The sequence below is a fragment of the Arachis hypogaea genome, chromosome 9 (genome assembly GCF_003086295.3).
Source record: "Arachis hypogaea cultivar Tifrunner chromosome 9, arahy.Tifrunner.gnm2.J5K5, whole genome shotgun sequence".
Taxonomy (NCBI): Eukaryota; Viridiplantae; Streptophyta; class Magnoliopsida; order Fabales; family Fabaceae; genus Arachis; species Arachis hypogaea.
In genome coordinates this window covers 106,919,125-106,935,526 of record NC_092044.1, presented here as the reverse complement: position 1 = coordinate 106,935,526, position 16,402 = coordinate 106,919,125, and the positions used below count along the sequence as shown (strand labels likewise).

At 32.7% G+C, this 16,402-nt stretch overlaps 1 protein-coding gene and 1 long non-coding RNA gene across 3 annotated transcripts; one reads left to right on the top strand and one right to left on the bottom strand.

The window, feature by feature from the left end:
- Positions 1–3,572: 3,572 nt before the first annotated feature.
- LOC112711538 (dihydrolipoyllysine-residue acetyltransferase component 1 of pyruvate dehydrogenase complex, mitochondrial) lies at positions 3,573–11,862 on the bottom strand. Of its 2 annotated transcripts, XM_025764215.3 has the most exons (23): positions 11,611–11,832; positions 10,246–10,293; positions 9,684–9,738; positions 9,572–9,602; positions 9,318–9,364; positions 9,179–9,223; positions 8,989–9,062; positions 8,681–8,750; positions 7,740–7,931; positions 7,599–7,643; positions 7,393–7,466; positions 6,830–6,899; positions 6,227–6,625; positions 5,944–6,004; positions 5,809–5,853; positions 5,643–5,726; positions 5,401–5,477; positions 5,089–5,151; positions 4,847–4,917; positions 4,673–4,733; positions 4,447–4,507; positions 4,288–4,368; positions 3,573–4,013 (listed from the first exon to the last, which is right to left on the bottom strand). In XM_025764215.3, the coding sequence occupies exons 1-23, from the start codon at positions 11,703–11,705 to the stop codon at positions 3,955–3,957; spliced, it is 1,908 nt and encodes a 635-aa protein (XP_025620000.1). In that variant the 5' UTR covers positions 11,706–11,832; the 3' UTR covers positions 3,573–3,954. The 2 variants fall into 2 exon arrangements, with proteins under 2 accessions (XP_025620000.1, XP_025620001.1); XM_025764216.3 differs by lacking the exon at positions 10,246–10,293 and having other exon boundaries at positions 11,611–11,862.
- Positions 11,863–15,694: 3,832 nt separating this feature from the next.
- Positions 15,695–16,132, top strand: LOC140175000 (uncharacterized). The gene is made up of 3 exons (XR_011865169.1): positions 15,695–15,770; positions 15,844–15,897; positions 16,049–16,132. It is a non-coding gene; the product is annotated as an uncharacterized lncRNA (long non-coding RNA).
- Positions 16,133–16,402: the final 270 nt, after the last annotated feature.

Below are 16,402 nucleotides of genomic sequence, written 5' to 3'. Positions count from 1 at the left end.
TAAGAGAATATCAATCAATGCTATATCCTGAGATGTCTGATGTTCGCCTTTTTCAGAATAAGCTAATAGAGGAGGAGTTAGCATATGACACAAATGAGTTGGCTCATACAAATTTATATACGAAACAAAAGATGACTCATGAGCAAGGGTTAGTATTTGATGAGATACTCAATGCTGTTATTACAGACTCTGGTGGTTTTTACTTCGTTTATGGGCATGGTGGGTGTGGTAAGATAATTATTTGGAATGGACTTTCTTCTGCTATTCGGTCTAGAGGAAAGATTGTTTTAAATGTCGCATCCAGTGGAATTGCATCTTTACTCCTACCTGGTGGCAGAACGGCTCATTCTAGATTTTCAATACCTATTACAATTACTGATGAATCTACTTGCAACATCAAACATGGCAGTTTGAAGGTTGAGCTGCTCATCCAAAGTAGCTTAACAATTTGGGATGAAGTTCCAATGCTCAATAAAATGTGCTTTGAAGCACTTGATCGGACGCTCAGGGATCTTATGTCAGTTACCGATCAACATAAGACACATCAACCATTTGGTGGTAAGGTTGTTGTTCTAGGAGGTGATTTCAGACAGATACTTCCGGTGATTCCGAAAGGAAGTAGACACGATATATTGGCATCCGCTATTAACTCATCCCATATGTGGTCATTTTGTAAGGTTCTGAAACTGCATACAAATATGAGGCTTCTAATGTCTTCTTCAGATCAAGATGAAGGTGAAATGAAGAGATTTGCTAATTGGATACTTGATGTTGGAAATAGAAATGTTGGCTCTATTGTTGGTGATAAATCAAAAGTTAAAATTTTAGATGATCTATTAATTACAACTACTGATGACCCTCTCTCTCATTTGGTAGACTTTGCATATCCAAATTTATTGCAAAACATGTCAGATTACAGGTATTTTTAGAGTAGGGCAATTCTTGCACCCACGCTTGAAAGTGTCGAGAAGGTAAACGATTTTATCTTGACAATCTTTCCATAGATGGAAAAGGAGTATTTGAGCTCTGACACAACATGTCAAGCTGATGAGAATGAAGATGTATAATAAGAGTGGTTCACACCAGAGTTCCTAAATGATATCAAATGTTCGAGACTACCCAATCACAAGTTGACTTTGAAGCCAGGAGTCGCTGTAATGCTACTGCGAAACATAGACCAGACTTCAGGTTTATGCAACGGGACAAGATTAATAGTTAACGAACTTGGCAGCAATGTAATTGGAGCGACGGTAGTGACTGGTAGAAATATTGGAGATAAAGTGTACATTCCAAGAATAAACTTGATCCCTTCAGATTCAGGATTGTCATTTAAGTTCCAACAGAGACAATTTCCATTAACAGTATGTTTTGCAATGACCATTAACAAGAGTCAGGGTCAATCATTATCACATGTAGGGCTTTATTTGTCAAAATCAGTGTTCACTCATGGACAACTTTATGTTGCTTTGTCAAGAGTTAAGAGTCACAGTGGCCTCAGGGTTTTAATTCTAGACGAAGACAGCAATCCAAAGTCATCAACAACAAATGTCGTGTTCAAAGAGGTTTTTAATAATATTTAGGTAAGAATAATATTATGATTTACACTTTTGTACAAATATTTACTATAAATATAATTAATTTATCTATAACTCTTTTTCAGATTTGAAATGAAATGTGTAACAAGACACAACATCCTATGCCAATTGCTTTTCTAATAAAGTTAGTAAGATATTAGGTTGTCGATAAATTTTTATTAGCTTTTTGATATAAAGTTTAGTGTAAAATTAATATGCTATTATTACAATTATATATGTTCTTATTTTTTCATGTCTCCCTCCTTATAGTTCAAAAATATTATAAACTTCAAACTCTTCTATTTATATTTTACTTTGAATAAAGATAAAATAACATATTTAATACGTTTATTATATAACGACGATGATAGTGTTATACTAAATTTAAAAAATATATGGTTATAAAATATTATTGTTAATTTAACTTATCAAATTTAAATATAAGCCCGTACATCGCACAGGTTTAACATTAGTACTAATTACAAATAAGCACTCGAAAGATTTAAAAATGTAATTTAAAAAAACGAAATATTAAATATATTCTAAAAAAATTTTAAAGATCTTATTTTGATGCAAATTTTTGCAATTATTATAAGAAAAATAAGATATTTGTTATTATCAGTAATTTTATGTCAAATAAATTTAGAAAAAATTATTGTGAATGATCATATTTTTTTGAAAAAGCTAAAAAAAATTTAGAGGTCAAATTTTGTTTTAAATTTTTTTGTGCATCTTTTAAATATTTATTTAAATATTTTTATAAAAATTCAGATCAAATGAATAAGTCATTTACTAATTAAGAATTTTTTTTTGTTACTTACAAAAAAAATATTGATTAATTTTTTATCTTATTTCTCAAATCATTCAAATATTATTTTATCGATAATATCTTTAAGTACCTTTTTATTACCTAAATACTTAATTGATAGTTAATCTCATACACATATTATGAGTGTTTGTATTTTTCATTATATTGTACATCAAATTATCATTGTAAAATTGTAAAAAAATATAAATAATCTTAAATTTATATAAATTGATAAAATATTGTATTTACTTTATTTATCTAAAAGTATTCCAATACAATCTTGGATACTTGGATGAACGGGATTAAAATGTACATTTTTTTATAAAATAATTTAATAAATAACATTTTAAAATTAATATAAAGTATATTTTTTATTAATTTATTTATAAATTTTATAATTTATAATTATTTAAATAAAAAATTCATAATATACTAATTGTGTTAGCAGAGAAGTATAATGAATTTTATCTTAAAATGATATACTGGGTGTAGTACTCATTACTCGACCAAATCTAAAAACTAATCATGTATGTATATAAGTTACTTTTAGTAAATACTAGATTGATGCCATAAGTTTTAAGGACAGCTTTATCTGTGAGGATTGACTTGCTAGTATGCTATAAAGCATGGATATTTCGGATATTATATATACCAACACTGTCCGACATACGTGTTTACTATATCCAATCGTGTCTTAATAAAAAATAAAAAAATTTTCTTCGAATATATTCACCAAAATACCATCACATATTAATATGTCTAATCTTATTCTTAACATATATTCTTAAAATAAATTTAGAAATAGTATAAATTATTATTTAATAAAACAAAAAATATTTTAAATATTTTATATAATTAAAATAACACATTAAAAAAATTAAAAAATTAATTTATATTTTAATATCAATAAAATATCAAAATATCATTACGATTTATCTAAAAGATATTTTATATTTTATATATATACGTGTCCACATGTCTTATAAAATTTTAAAATTCACGTGTCAGCATATCCTGTATTGTGTCGTATCCCGTATCCGTGTGAGTGTCCGTGTATCATAGCTAGTATAATTTTTTGGTCTCTTCCATGAATTTCATATAAAATTTCTAGCTACTCGAGATAAAATCCTTCTGCAAGCCAAACTTCAGAAATGATTACATTTAAGAACTGCTAAAGTAGTACAAAAACATTTTCATTCAGCACCTGAAAGGAATCTTTATTCATCTAAATGTTACTATTGCATGGCCATTTTTACATAGATGTTTATACAAAATTGAACATCACCAAATTGGCTTAGTGAACAAAATTACCAACATGCTCAAACTCAATTGTTGGAAACCTCTCACTGTTAGAACCTCAACCTGTATTATTCTCAGGAATTAGAGCTAAGATATTATTTAACAGAGAATGATATGGCATAACCACCAAAAACTGTTTCAGATGAGGAAATAAAATTGTAAAGGACAAAAGAAAAAAATGGGGATGCTATGCAAGTTCGGGCCAGGCTCTGCATCCATATCGATTGGTCATAACTCCAATCAATCAATCAAGGAAAGTTTGTTGTGTGTAATTTATAAAAGAAGCCTTCTTATATCACTGAAGTTTGATTTCAAAGCAGAGAGAAATGCACCTGCAAAATCAAATCAAAGCACATAAGCACCCTTTAATCAGTCTACAATTGCTTCAAGGTTCAAGCCCAAGGTCTCTTCAGTTGCCAATTATTAATGGAATGTAGTCAATTTAGGGCATTATGGGGAAGAATTGTTCCATTGTTGGTTTGTGCGTTAATCAATTATCAAACTAATTCAACCAACAGATTATTTATTAACTACTAAATTAATAGCTAATTAATTTATTACTTATTGGTTCCAACATTAATTTAATAGCCACCTAATTAGACATACCTCCAACTTTGCCATCAAAAACACGATGATCAGCCGATAATGTTAAGTTCAACTTATTGACGACTGCTGGCTTCTCAATTCCTAATGAATAATAACCAATGTCAAAACAAATGAAAATTATAAGATTAACTGACATACAGAACATCCATTAACTCATACCATCAGATCCAAGTATTGGTTCCACAACTTTGTTGCCCCTCCCTACAGCAAGAATGCAAGCCTGCAGCATATAGTAAGAAACAACAATCATTTTTTAAGTTTGAACATCCACTAAGGCTACTCCGCTCCGCCCCTGTACTAAGTAAAATTTATATAGATTGTGAGCAGTATACGGGGATATTCGCCAGGGCGAGTGTGTGTGTAGAGATAGAGATATAGCGAGTACCTGTGGGGGGTTTATAATAGCACAGAATTTATCCACAGGATACATTCCTAAGTTTGAAATGCTGCATTGTACAAAGCTCAGGGTTATTACTTTACAATAGTATGTTCTTTTTCCCCTAAAAAAAAAGGATGAATGGGGAATTTCTAAGCCTGCCAAACAATGAGGTCAGCTCACCTAAAAGTACCCCCTTGGAATTCTTGTGGCTTCAACTTGCCATCACGTGCCTTTGCTGCTAGTTCCTTGACCTAAACAATCAACAAGTTATTGAAGATTTTCAAGAAGTAAATAAAGGTATTTGCTTTCTAAATTTTCAATTAATCTAGAATGAATGTGACTGCCTAAATTTCAACACAAACAAGATAAGATGTCCCGATACAGTCATTATACAGAAACCTATATAGATGACTATAAATTACCTCAGACGAGATGGCAGATATTGTCTTATGATCAGCATTTCTTATTATTGGAGTCATCAAGCCCTGTAGACATGAGATTTGAGTGCTTTATAAAATGCGGTGATGCTACATGACCAAGTCATTTTGGTAATAAGTTCAACCAAGTTGGTTCAATAACTTAAGGATTGATATTAGTTGAAGAAGAAGGGAAAGGAGGAGAGGCCGAGAGGCATAAGAAGAAGAAAGACTTGGTTGGACTTGGTTACAAAAATAACTTGTTCACCTAGCATTTCTCTATAAAATCATACTAACAGTTTAAACACTATCCATTACCTTCTCAGTGGCAACCGCTATAGATATGTCAACAGAATCACATAAAACAACTTCACCCTTTTCAGCATCCCAGTACGCTGCCATAACAGAAAAAAGGATTTCAAAATTACAAACTCCTATGGAGAATAATTCAGTTCCATGAATAGGTTTGTAAAGAGCAATTGCAGGACTATGGACACTAATGAATGAACCAAGTCAAGAATAACACATATATCAAAAGACAGTAAGAGAGAATTGTTTACCATTTGCTTCTGGGACATTTCTGAGAGCAGCTGCTACAACTTTGATAATAATGTCATTCACCGAAACTTTAACATCATACTGCTCTGCAATCAACGGGAAAAATAAAGAATATACCGGATTGCAAATGTACTAGGAACAATAGTAATAAATTTTACTAGTCCATACCTTTAAGATCTTTTCTAAGGGAGAGAAGAGGATCCAAAGTAACATCTAACTCATGGCAATGAAAAGATATAATAGCTAGTTAGTGTACATATGAATTAGGTTGGACTAATATGAAAGGCATAGGAGAATTAAAACCTGATGATAAATACAAGTGTGGTGTGTTTTGTTTTGATTCCAACAACCTCTTTGCAATAACCTGCATAACATTCAAAAATAGGTGTTATGACAAACATTTCTCCCTAAATATGAAAGCATTCAACTCCAAATAAAAGCAAACAAACGGCGGCTTCACAAAGACCCTTTGAATGCTCTTTACATATCGTTATTTAGCAAGGATACTTCTCACTAAAATACAACATGCCTCTAAAAAGATTTGAGGAGCCTTCCTCTTGTTTAACAGAAAATTCATCAGACCAACCTTGCGAATTTGACTATTGGGAAGATCTTCATATGCATCTGACTGCTTTGAGGCAGAAGCAGACTTTGACTCTGGTGATGCTGCAGATTGTTGATGACTTTGAGATGGTGATGCCTTCTCTTTAGCTGAATAAGGTTTTGGAGTCAATTTTCCTGATTTAATTGCAGACAGAACATCCCCTTTCAGTAAAGTGCCATGTGGACCAGAGGCATTTATTGTCGATGGATCCAATCCATATTCCGAAATTAGCAACTTTGCAGCTGGGCTAATTCTTTTTGAACTAGTTTTCTGTGGTTTCACCTCAGTTTTAGTATCATGTTTGGTGGTCTGCTCATTTTTGCTTGCAGATCTGCCACCATTAGAATTCTTTACAGCTTCAATATCACCTGCATCTTCAACCTTGCATTACACCAAGTACCATAAGTATTTTTATAATCCAGTGCATGTCATGAAAAAAGAGAAAGGACAAACCAACCACTACGTAGATAAAATATTGTTAGATGTTTCCTTTCATGGGAAGAGGAACAAAATGTTAAGATCCTACTCTTACACAAATATACTTTATATTGAATTTAAGTTACAAAAAAGAATTTCCACACTTACTGTTATTGCAATAGGTTGTCCAACTGCCACTTCTTTTGAACCTTCTGGTGCAAGTATCTTAGCCAAGTATCTAGAACCCAGATGATAGGCATGAGTAAAAATAAAGCATGTTTGACAGATCAAAATAAATAAATAAATAAATAAATAAATAATGTTTGTAAAATTTGTGCTAAAAGTTTGGTCTGTAAACAGAAAACACATAATAATAATAAATAAAAATAAAAATAAAATGATATACATAATGGAAGGGATTGTAATGTAATCTACCACAAATTGCATAAAAGAACGAGACTAGAGACAATTCCCAGGACTCACTTTTATGGAACTGTAACTTATTGATGAAAACTAATTAGTACCAGGCATGTCCGTAAAAGGTACAATGTCTGATTTGCTAATCATATTACACTGCTCAAATCTTTACTATTTTAGAAAATTATTTAGAAGCATCTTGGCCAAGAAACTTGTGTAAAATAATTTAGCATTTTGCAATGCACACAACCATAACAAAAAAAAAAAAGAATATTTACGTTAACTGTTCAGGATATGGAAAGAATATTTATTACCCTTCCTCCATACTTTCAAATTCAAGGGTAGCTTTGTCTGTCTCTATCTCACATAATATGTCACCCACTTCAATCTGTTAGATGAATTATATGTAAATGCACAGCAGGCAAAAGAATATATGAATATTACCGAGCATTCATAACCTTTGGAATTATACTAAAATAAGGAAATCCAACTCAAAATCTAATGTTAAAACATCACTAACCTTGTCGCCTTCTTTTTTCCTCCATTTAGCAATGTTGCCTTGGTTCTGTATGGAAAAATAATTGAAAATTAATGCTGCAATAGTGGGAAAGTTTGGGAGATGATGGTAATGTTAACCACAGAAACATCACAATCTTTTCACCATTGTTGGGGACAAAGCCGGCATTTCAAGAAGGATATGAGGTGGAAGTTCTGATGCATTAATGTCAGTGGACGTTGGTTCTGGTTTCCTTTCCTCAGCGGAGTCATCCTGATGTATTGGTTTCTTCTCTTTAACCTCAGTCCCACTTCCCACAGAAGCAGGGACATTTTTAATATCATCTTGATCCTCAACCTTGTCAAGGCCCACAGAATAAATTATCAAGTAAAATCCCACAAGTTGACGATTTAAAATTAACTGGTGCTTACATGAAGAGGAAAATATTGCTTTCAGATTACGATTTAGCAAAGCCATAATATTGAGCCTATAGATTTTTCGATTGGACCATTGATTTTAGAGACAAAACGAATAGATAGTGATGGGAAAACATAATAAAAAGAAGCAACCTTTAGAAAGACTGTGATCGAGGGAAACTGAATGCATTTTCTGATAGTGATTGTGAGAATCAGAGCAGAATATGCACATGTACTGTAATACAGAGCTGTGGGAATAACAGAGTTCATTAATGTGTAACTGAATACCAAATAAGCAACTTCATGGCAAGTGAGTATAGTTGTACAGAAAGATAATACACCTATGCCCAAGCCCAATTTGCAAGCTTACTTCAGGGGAAAAAAAGAAAAAAAAGGTGCTGTTTAAGACATCTAATGGTGTGTGTAATGATGGAGTAAATTGGAATTCAAATACAAGAAAATCATGGTTCAGATCATGTGAGGCAAATAGTAACTTCAAAAGTTCTTATATTATCATCATTTAAAATGAAACATAAAAGGAATTTTTTATTCGGACAAAAAGGTATGAACAAAACAATTAAAATTCAACCGTTTCCAGAATACATAATGAATTCATTTTAGAGATGTATAATTTGCAATGATTTCCATGTAAGAAGTAATTCAAAAATTGGAACTTAAAAGATTACTCACTGTTATTGCAATTGGTTGTCCAACTGGCACATCCTTTGAACCATCAGGTACCAATATCTTAGCAAGAAATCTGCAGGCATCATACAATTACTGCCAAGTTTTCTATGTATACAAATTTGCATGTCTCATGATCTAAGCTCTAGGGTAAAAGCTCAGTTGCCAATAATGCTTCTAATTTGTTACTAGTGCCCCCAAAAGAAACGGAACACACATTGATTTTTGAGATGATAACAAACTCTAATTTAAGCATTAGTACAAGTCATCCATAACCCATAAGGGAAATATGAAAAGAAGGATAAGAAAATTACCCTTCTTCAAGACTTTCAAATTCAAGTGTAGCCTTGTCGGTTTCAATTTCACATAGTATATCACCAACTTCTATCTGTTAGATTAGTTAAAAGCAAGGAGGAATGATTAATTAACAAATTGTCAAGTCCCAAAGTGATGCACTGAATGAAACAGTGTTGTGATCTACAACAATATTCTATACTGGCTGACCTTATCTCCTTCTTTCTTTCTCCATTTTGCAATGTTACCTTGGGTCTGAACCACAAGGAAAGATCAATAATATTCCATGGATGCAATACCATGAAGGGAGATAAAACAAAGTTAAAAATTAAAGTTCTCGTAATCTCACCATTGTAGGAGATAAAGCAGGCATCCCAATGACTATGTGTGATGAGTCTATCAAAGAGGACAAATGATCAGAAGTTAGCATATTCATATTTAAATTCAAAAGACTTAATATATGCCATTCAATAACAAAAAATCAAGAAATTTGCTGAAAATCCATAACATTTGCAAGATACATCGTAAGAACACATGCATGCAAAGTGAAGCCACAAGAGAAACTATAGAGAGTGGGAACATGAGAAGTGAAACATGAAGTACCTGCAGATGAGAAGTATCTGATACCAAACCACTGGAAAAGTTGAAAGTTGTCAGAGAAAATCTGGCCACAATTTGATTTATCATTATTATTATTATTCAGTTAAATACTAACCTTTGGCTTTAAAGAATGATCACAGACTCCTGTAAGCCTAGACAAAGATGTAAGCCTGATAAAGATAAACATCACAATTAAAAAATGCCAGGAAGACCATGTAGAAGACATGATGAATCATTATGTTAAAGGAAAAGACATGACATTTGTGTAACATATCCAACGTAGAGGATGCTTATCCCCACATTACTTTGTAAGTTTGATAAGCTGGAAGAATGTATGGTCAACCAGAGAAGTACAAATCTGACAGATTGGACAACCTGATGTTGGATCAAGAAACTTGAGCTGATGATTTTATATTGGAATGGTTTCACATTTTTATTTCAAAGGCTCAAGCAAGGCAGGTTGGGTTAACAGAAAAAGTTGGTCATCTCATTTACAATGGTAACTGGGTGGTCAAAGAAGGAAACAATTTCAACACTAATAATCATAGTATGATGACATTACCAGAATTCTCCATCTTTGAAATTCAAATCAATCCCATAAATAAGAATCAAAATAAGATTAAAGAACCCCTAATCTTGCAGTTAATACAAAAAAAGTGCAGGTTAATGATGCACACCTTTGATGCTCATCACAACCCACAGAGAAAATCCCTGACTTAGAAGTTCTGTCAAGAACAAAATCCGAAATAATATATTAGAATCTTCAAGTAGAGTTATAAAATACATAAGAAAAAAAAGGCACCATGATAATAAAAATTAAAGATTCTTTGAACATTGAAAACCATGCATTATATCAAAAGTTACAAACAATTTGGAATGATTCCTGGAAAGCAACAGATGCTACCAAATAATACTTCCTGTAATAATCGGTACAGATGGATCAAATAAATAAACAAGACAACATTACACTAAAATTAAGTAATTGCCAGTACCACTTTACTTTGGTGTTCAATTGTTCAAATGGAAGCAGGTCAATTTGTACATGATACAACGAACTAAAGTACATTGGTCAGCAAGGTCTAGAACATACAACATCATCTATGTACACAGAACCAACATGGCAACATAAGTAGGGTGAAGGGAAAATTCAGTTATGAGGGAGTGGGGATAAATGTGAGAAAAGCAGAGAGAATGCATAAAAAATCATGGAGAAAGAGTCTGAGGTTTGGGCAAGGAGGAATAAGACCCTCTATGTTCTATGATATCTCTATTTCTCTGCTATTTCTATACCTAATACCATTGAGAATTGAGATCGCAAGAATTTCCTCTGATACTTCAGCAAATCAATTACAGATTCTGTAATCAATATCTTAATTCCTATTATTATTATTACTACTACTACTATTACTACTACTACTACTTTTTTTTATCATTATCCATTACCCTGCTCTGAACAAACAAGTGCAGTTTAGTTTAAATGACTGATTCAAACAACTGCTAGCATTTCGAATATCATATTAAACAACATTTTAAAGTCTCTTGCGTTAATTGGCCTCAAGTGATTTAATTCATCCATCCGCACCACATTGTCGATGAGAACTTGCAACTTCGAAATGCATTTACCAAATGGAGCATATCATATTATCATTACAAGCTAGTAACGAATTCATTAAAAGAAATCAAGCAGTCCTATTATGAAGAACGAAAAGTCATGATCTAATCGAGGAGTTGGAGCCAGCACAACTCTACCAGCTCCCTAATCAATATGCACAATGGCTCCCTAAGTAACCTCTAACCTAATGGATCACATTCACAAACCTCACTTCTACTGAAAACACATGAAGAATGCGAACTTCAATAACAAAATCGTCCTCTAAATAGTACTAACCTTCAAAAGAGAAACTATAGTAACCAAATTTCCTATAAGTTAAAACCGCCGAAAACATATGATTAAATTTGAGGTAAAGCAGCGAAAATTCAGAGAAAAATATATAAAAAAAAAGGGGAAGATCAAGAAACACATGATTGCAGAAGCAGCTTACCGAGAGAGGGATCTGGAAACGGAAGAGGAAGAGGAAAGGAGGCGAAGGGAGCGAGAGATGAGAGGGTGACGAAGCCGCGACAGTGAAAGAGCCATCGCAGAGAGAGAGAGAGAGAGAGAGAGAGAGAGAGAGAGTTGTGCGCTGCTTGATTTGGTTTTGTTATTCTTCGTTCAGCTGCGTGATGTCATTGAAAAACAGAACACATTCATCAAAAGGAAACGAAACTTGCAACTACTACTACTTTACCATTTTAATGGGCAATAATATTAAATTAATTTTATAATTTAACAGTTCAGCTAGGAACCATTAGGAGTTAAGTTAATTAGTTTAAAAACAGGTCTATTACAAATTTACAAGAAATAAGTAAAAGAAAAACTACTATTCTAATTATTTGAATTTTAAAATTAGAAATAAAAGAGAGGTGGCTTAATTGATTTATATTATAGTTGGTTTCTATATTTTTTTTTAAATTTAATTTTAATGTGATTAAGTAAAGAATTTTATACTATTATTAAATTAAATTTAGGATTTAATTTTGATGCACAAACAATATAAAATGTTTTATACGGTAAAAAGTACACAATTATATTTGTTTTTTTATGACTATTCACGCTATAAATGTAAAAAGTAGTTATTTTTATTGAAGTAATATTATGTAATTAGATGTACATAAAAAATTATTTTTCACTACAGTGCATTAAAATTAAATTCTTAAATTTATGCATTTAAATAGTTTAAAAATAATAATATATTGTTTTTATTTTTGATAATATCACTATTAACATTTATATGTTTTTTTGAATTATATATTTGTGTAAATTTAATTAACTTATAAAAAAAGAGTATTATTATTAAAATAGAAATGATATTATCGATTTTTAATTTTTAATTTAATGATTTTGAAAATTATTTGGTCTTATTAATGTGTTAATATATAATTAATTTTTTGTATAAATTTTTTATTTGAAAATTAATTTTTTTACTTTGTTACATTTTTTAATAAAAAAAACATTCTAATAAGAAATAAAAATAAAACAACGCAGGGGTAGAGGAAGTCGTGCGGTGCCTAACGTAGAGTCATACATGATACACCATACACCCAACCAAACTTGAGCCTTGAGCCTTGAGCCGCAGCCAGGAATTAGTTGCAAACTCGGGGATCAAAATGAATATAGAATTAAAATTTAAATAAGTGACTCGCTAATTTGATAATTTCGATCTAATTTTACATAAACCATAAATTAATTTTGTTCAAGTAATAAGAATTAAGATTTAAAAAGTTTTAGATCATTGTCCTATTCATTTATATGATTAATTTTGTTTGGCTTTTTCGTTGCTATTTAAGAGAATTTTCATTTCATGATTATTTTTTCTCTTAGAAAGCGCAACATAAAAAAGATTATGAGTAAATACAGATAGGGGCCTGCTACACATACAAGCCTACAAGCAAACAAGTTGGCCCAGCCCAAACAGAAATCACGTGCATGAAGAGAGATAAGATGGCGCGTCAAAATCACGCGCTCAACATTCGAACGGTTACGTATGGCAGACTCTTCCACTTCTTCCATTTCTCAAGGCGCTTTCAAAACAACGAAACCCTCTCATTTTCGAGCGAAAATCAAGTTTCAAAATATAGAAATCGTAGTTCGAAAACTGCATCAAAACACCATCAACCTCTCTGTGAAGAATCTGAAGAAAAAACAAACCAAGAATACTCAACGTAAGTCCATTAAAATACTGTATATTTTACTTTTCTTCTACGTCGTTCTTCTAGGGTTTACTATTACTCTTGCTTCTTTGTTACACTGTTCTAAGTTATACGTCGTTCTTCTAAGTTCTACGTCGTTCTACATTGTTATTCTAAGTTCTCCTGCTATTTTTGTTGATTTTTGGGGGTTTATTCCGTAGATTCGGGGGTGTAAACTGCTTAACCTTGTAATGTGGCTTGATATTAAAGCATGGTTGAGTGATATCTGACTGATATCTATATGGATGTATCTGAATAATATCTATGGGTGTATCTCACTGTAATCAATGGGTGTATCTTCTTTGACATCTTTGGGTGTATCTGAATAATATCTATGGGTGTATCTCACTGTTATCAATGGATGTATCTTGCGAATATCTTTGGGTGTATCTGACTCTTATATATGGGTGTATCTTACTGTTATCAATGGATGTATCTTATTGTTATCAATGGGTGTATCTGAGTCAGATATATATGGGTGTATATTACTGATATCTTTGGGTGTATTTTTAGTTTCAGAGAAAATGGCAGCAAGAAACCAAACTAAAGACCTGAAATGTGCCACACATCTCCTGAATGATAAGTTCAGAAACATGACTGAGGAGAAGAAGGCGATTGTGAGGGATCTTGGATTCGGTGGGTTGATGCACATCCCACCACTGAGGGTGGATCACCAACTCTTAAGGGAGCTGGCAAACAACTTCAAACTTGGGGAGAACAAACTGAAGACAGGATATGGTTCTTTCCATATAACCCCAAAAAAAATAGGTGATGCGCTTGGTATCAATGCAACAGGTAATTAGCTCAAAATTATAGATGTATATTAAGTTGTTGCTTGGGTGTATATTAACCTGATGCTTGGGTGTATTTGAACCGACTTGGATGCTTTGTTGTCTTCCTTTTTGTAGGAGATCTATTTCCTGAGAAAGTTGACTATAAGAAACTTTCTGATGATGACAAAATAATTTATAGAAGATTCCAGGGTAAGACCCTCAAAAGTCTTACCGATGAAATGATGGAAATCGGCGTTGGCAACGAAGAGGAACGCCTGATGTTCAAGAGGATATTCATCCTCTACATACAGATGGCGTTCCTTTTGCCAACGACGATAAATAAAATATCGCCCGTGCACCTGGTGCCAATTTTTAAGATGGACGGCATAGAGGAGAGAAATTGGGGGGGCATGTTTTGACCTTCATGATCAAGGGCATAACAGACTATCAAGAGAAGAAGAAGAAGGCAATCAATGGCTGCCTCTTCGCCCTGATGATAATCTACTTTCATCTTTCAAAAAACAAAGGCAAGAACAGGGTTGAAAGACCACCAAAGCCATGGATTGCCAACTGGACTAAGGAGCAGTTGGTGGAAAGAATGAATGCAGAGAGAGAGGAAATTTTGGTGAGTAATCATAATAAGTTGGTGTATTTTATTTACCCGAATGGTGCTAACTAAAATATCTCATGTTTCAGGGGATTCTGAATTTGGCAGAGACAAAAGAAAAAATGAGAAAAAAACAAAAAAAAACAAAAAAAACAAGAAATAAAAAAAACAAAAAAAGGAAGGCGAGCTCAACATCATCTTCGGAGACAGAAACTACTGACAGTGACACTTCTACCTCTGAGTCTGAGGCTCAAGAAGACTCGGAGGATTCGGGAATTAAACACCCCGGCAAAAAGGGGAAAAAGTAAGTACCATACTTGGGTGTAATTTATTTTTCGGTTTGGGTGTATTTTGTTTGTCCACGTTGGGTGTATGTAGCTTATTAAGCAGGGTGTGTTTCGTTTGCTATTTTGGGTGTATATTGTATATTTAGTTGGGTGTATCTCGTGAATCCATTTGGGTGTATTTTTAGTATGTTCTAAATGACAATTGTTTGCCTTGCAGAATGGACTCCAGAAAAAGAAAGCAGAGGCAAGAGGAGTCAGATTCTGATTCAGAATCTGAATCTGAACCAAGTGATGAGTAATGTCCTGAAATTATTACTCCTTTCTTTTGGCTTCTTTATAAAGATTTTGTGTATTAACTGAGGTGTCTTTTATTGACTTATAGGAGCGAAGAATCATCACCTGGGAAGAAGGAGAAGAAAAAGAAAAAAACAAAAACAACACCAAAAGAGTAAGCACTTCTTTCATTAATATTCTGTGATAAAATTAATTTTTTATTTCTGATTGGTACTGTTTTTTTTTCCACCCAGAACACCACAAAAAAAGAAAAAAGTAGTTGTGGAGGATTCACCTCCTGAAGAAGATCAATACTTTTATGGGTACAGTACCTCGTAAGCTATACTACGGTCTATCATCATAATTATTTTTGTTAACGTCTTATTTTATGAATGTAGTGAGACATATGAAATATCGAGTGACGAACTTGATGAATTGCTAGGGGAAAACGTTCATAAATCTGCTGCAGAGGGGTATGTCTTGCTGTGTTGTGTATTTGAGATTTTGGTGTCTTTTGTTTGCTAATAATTGTATCTTGTTTCGCAGGGACAACCAAGCTGACCTGCGATCGACAGAAGGTCGCTATGTGTCCTCTGAAACGTAAGAAGCTTTATTATTTAATAAAATCTTGTTATCATGATTTGGATGTATTCTGTGAAACAATATGAGTGTATTTTGTGGATCAAGTTGGGTGTATCTTGTTTACTAAGTTGGATGTATATTTCGTTTGAATAACATGAAATCTGTTTAGACTACCGGCTGTGAACTTGGGAAGTGATGATCCTTCCTCTCAAGGACGCACAGAACAGAGTAGTGTAAACCAGCCGTCTCAGAGCATGTAATTTCTCTTTCAAATAACCGTTACTTTTTTTCTTCTAATAACTTCTACTTCTAATTCTGTATATATTTTTTTTAGAAAAAAAGCCCTTTATTATTTTATTCAAGAAAAAAAAGGCAGCAAAAAAAAGCAAAAACTGCAAGTATGTAAGTTCTCAAAAAACAAAGCCCGTCTTCTTTTTGAATTGTTCGGGTGTATTTTTTGACCTTCTTTGGGTGTATTTTAGGTTGACTCCGGATGATTCGAATATGATGGTTGTTAGGGAAC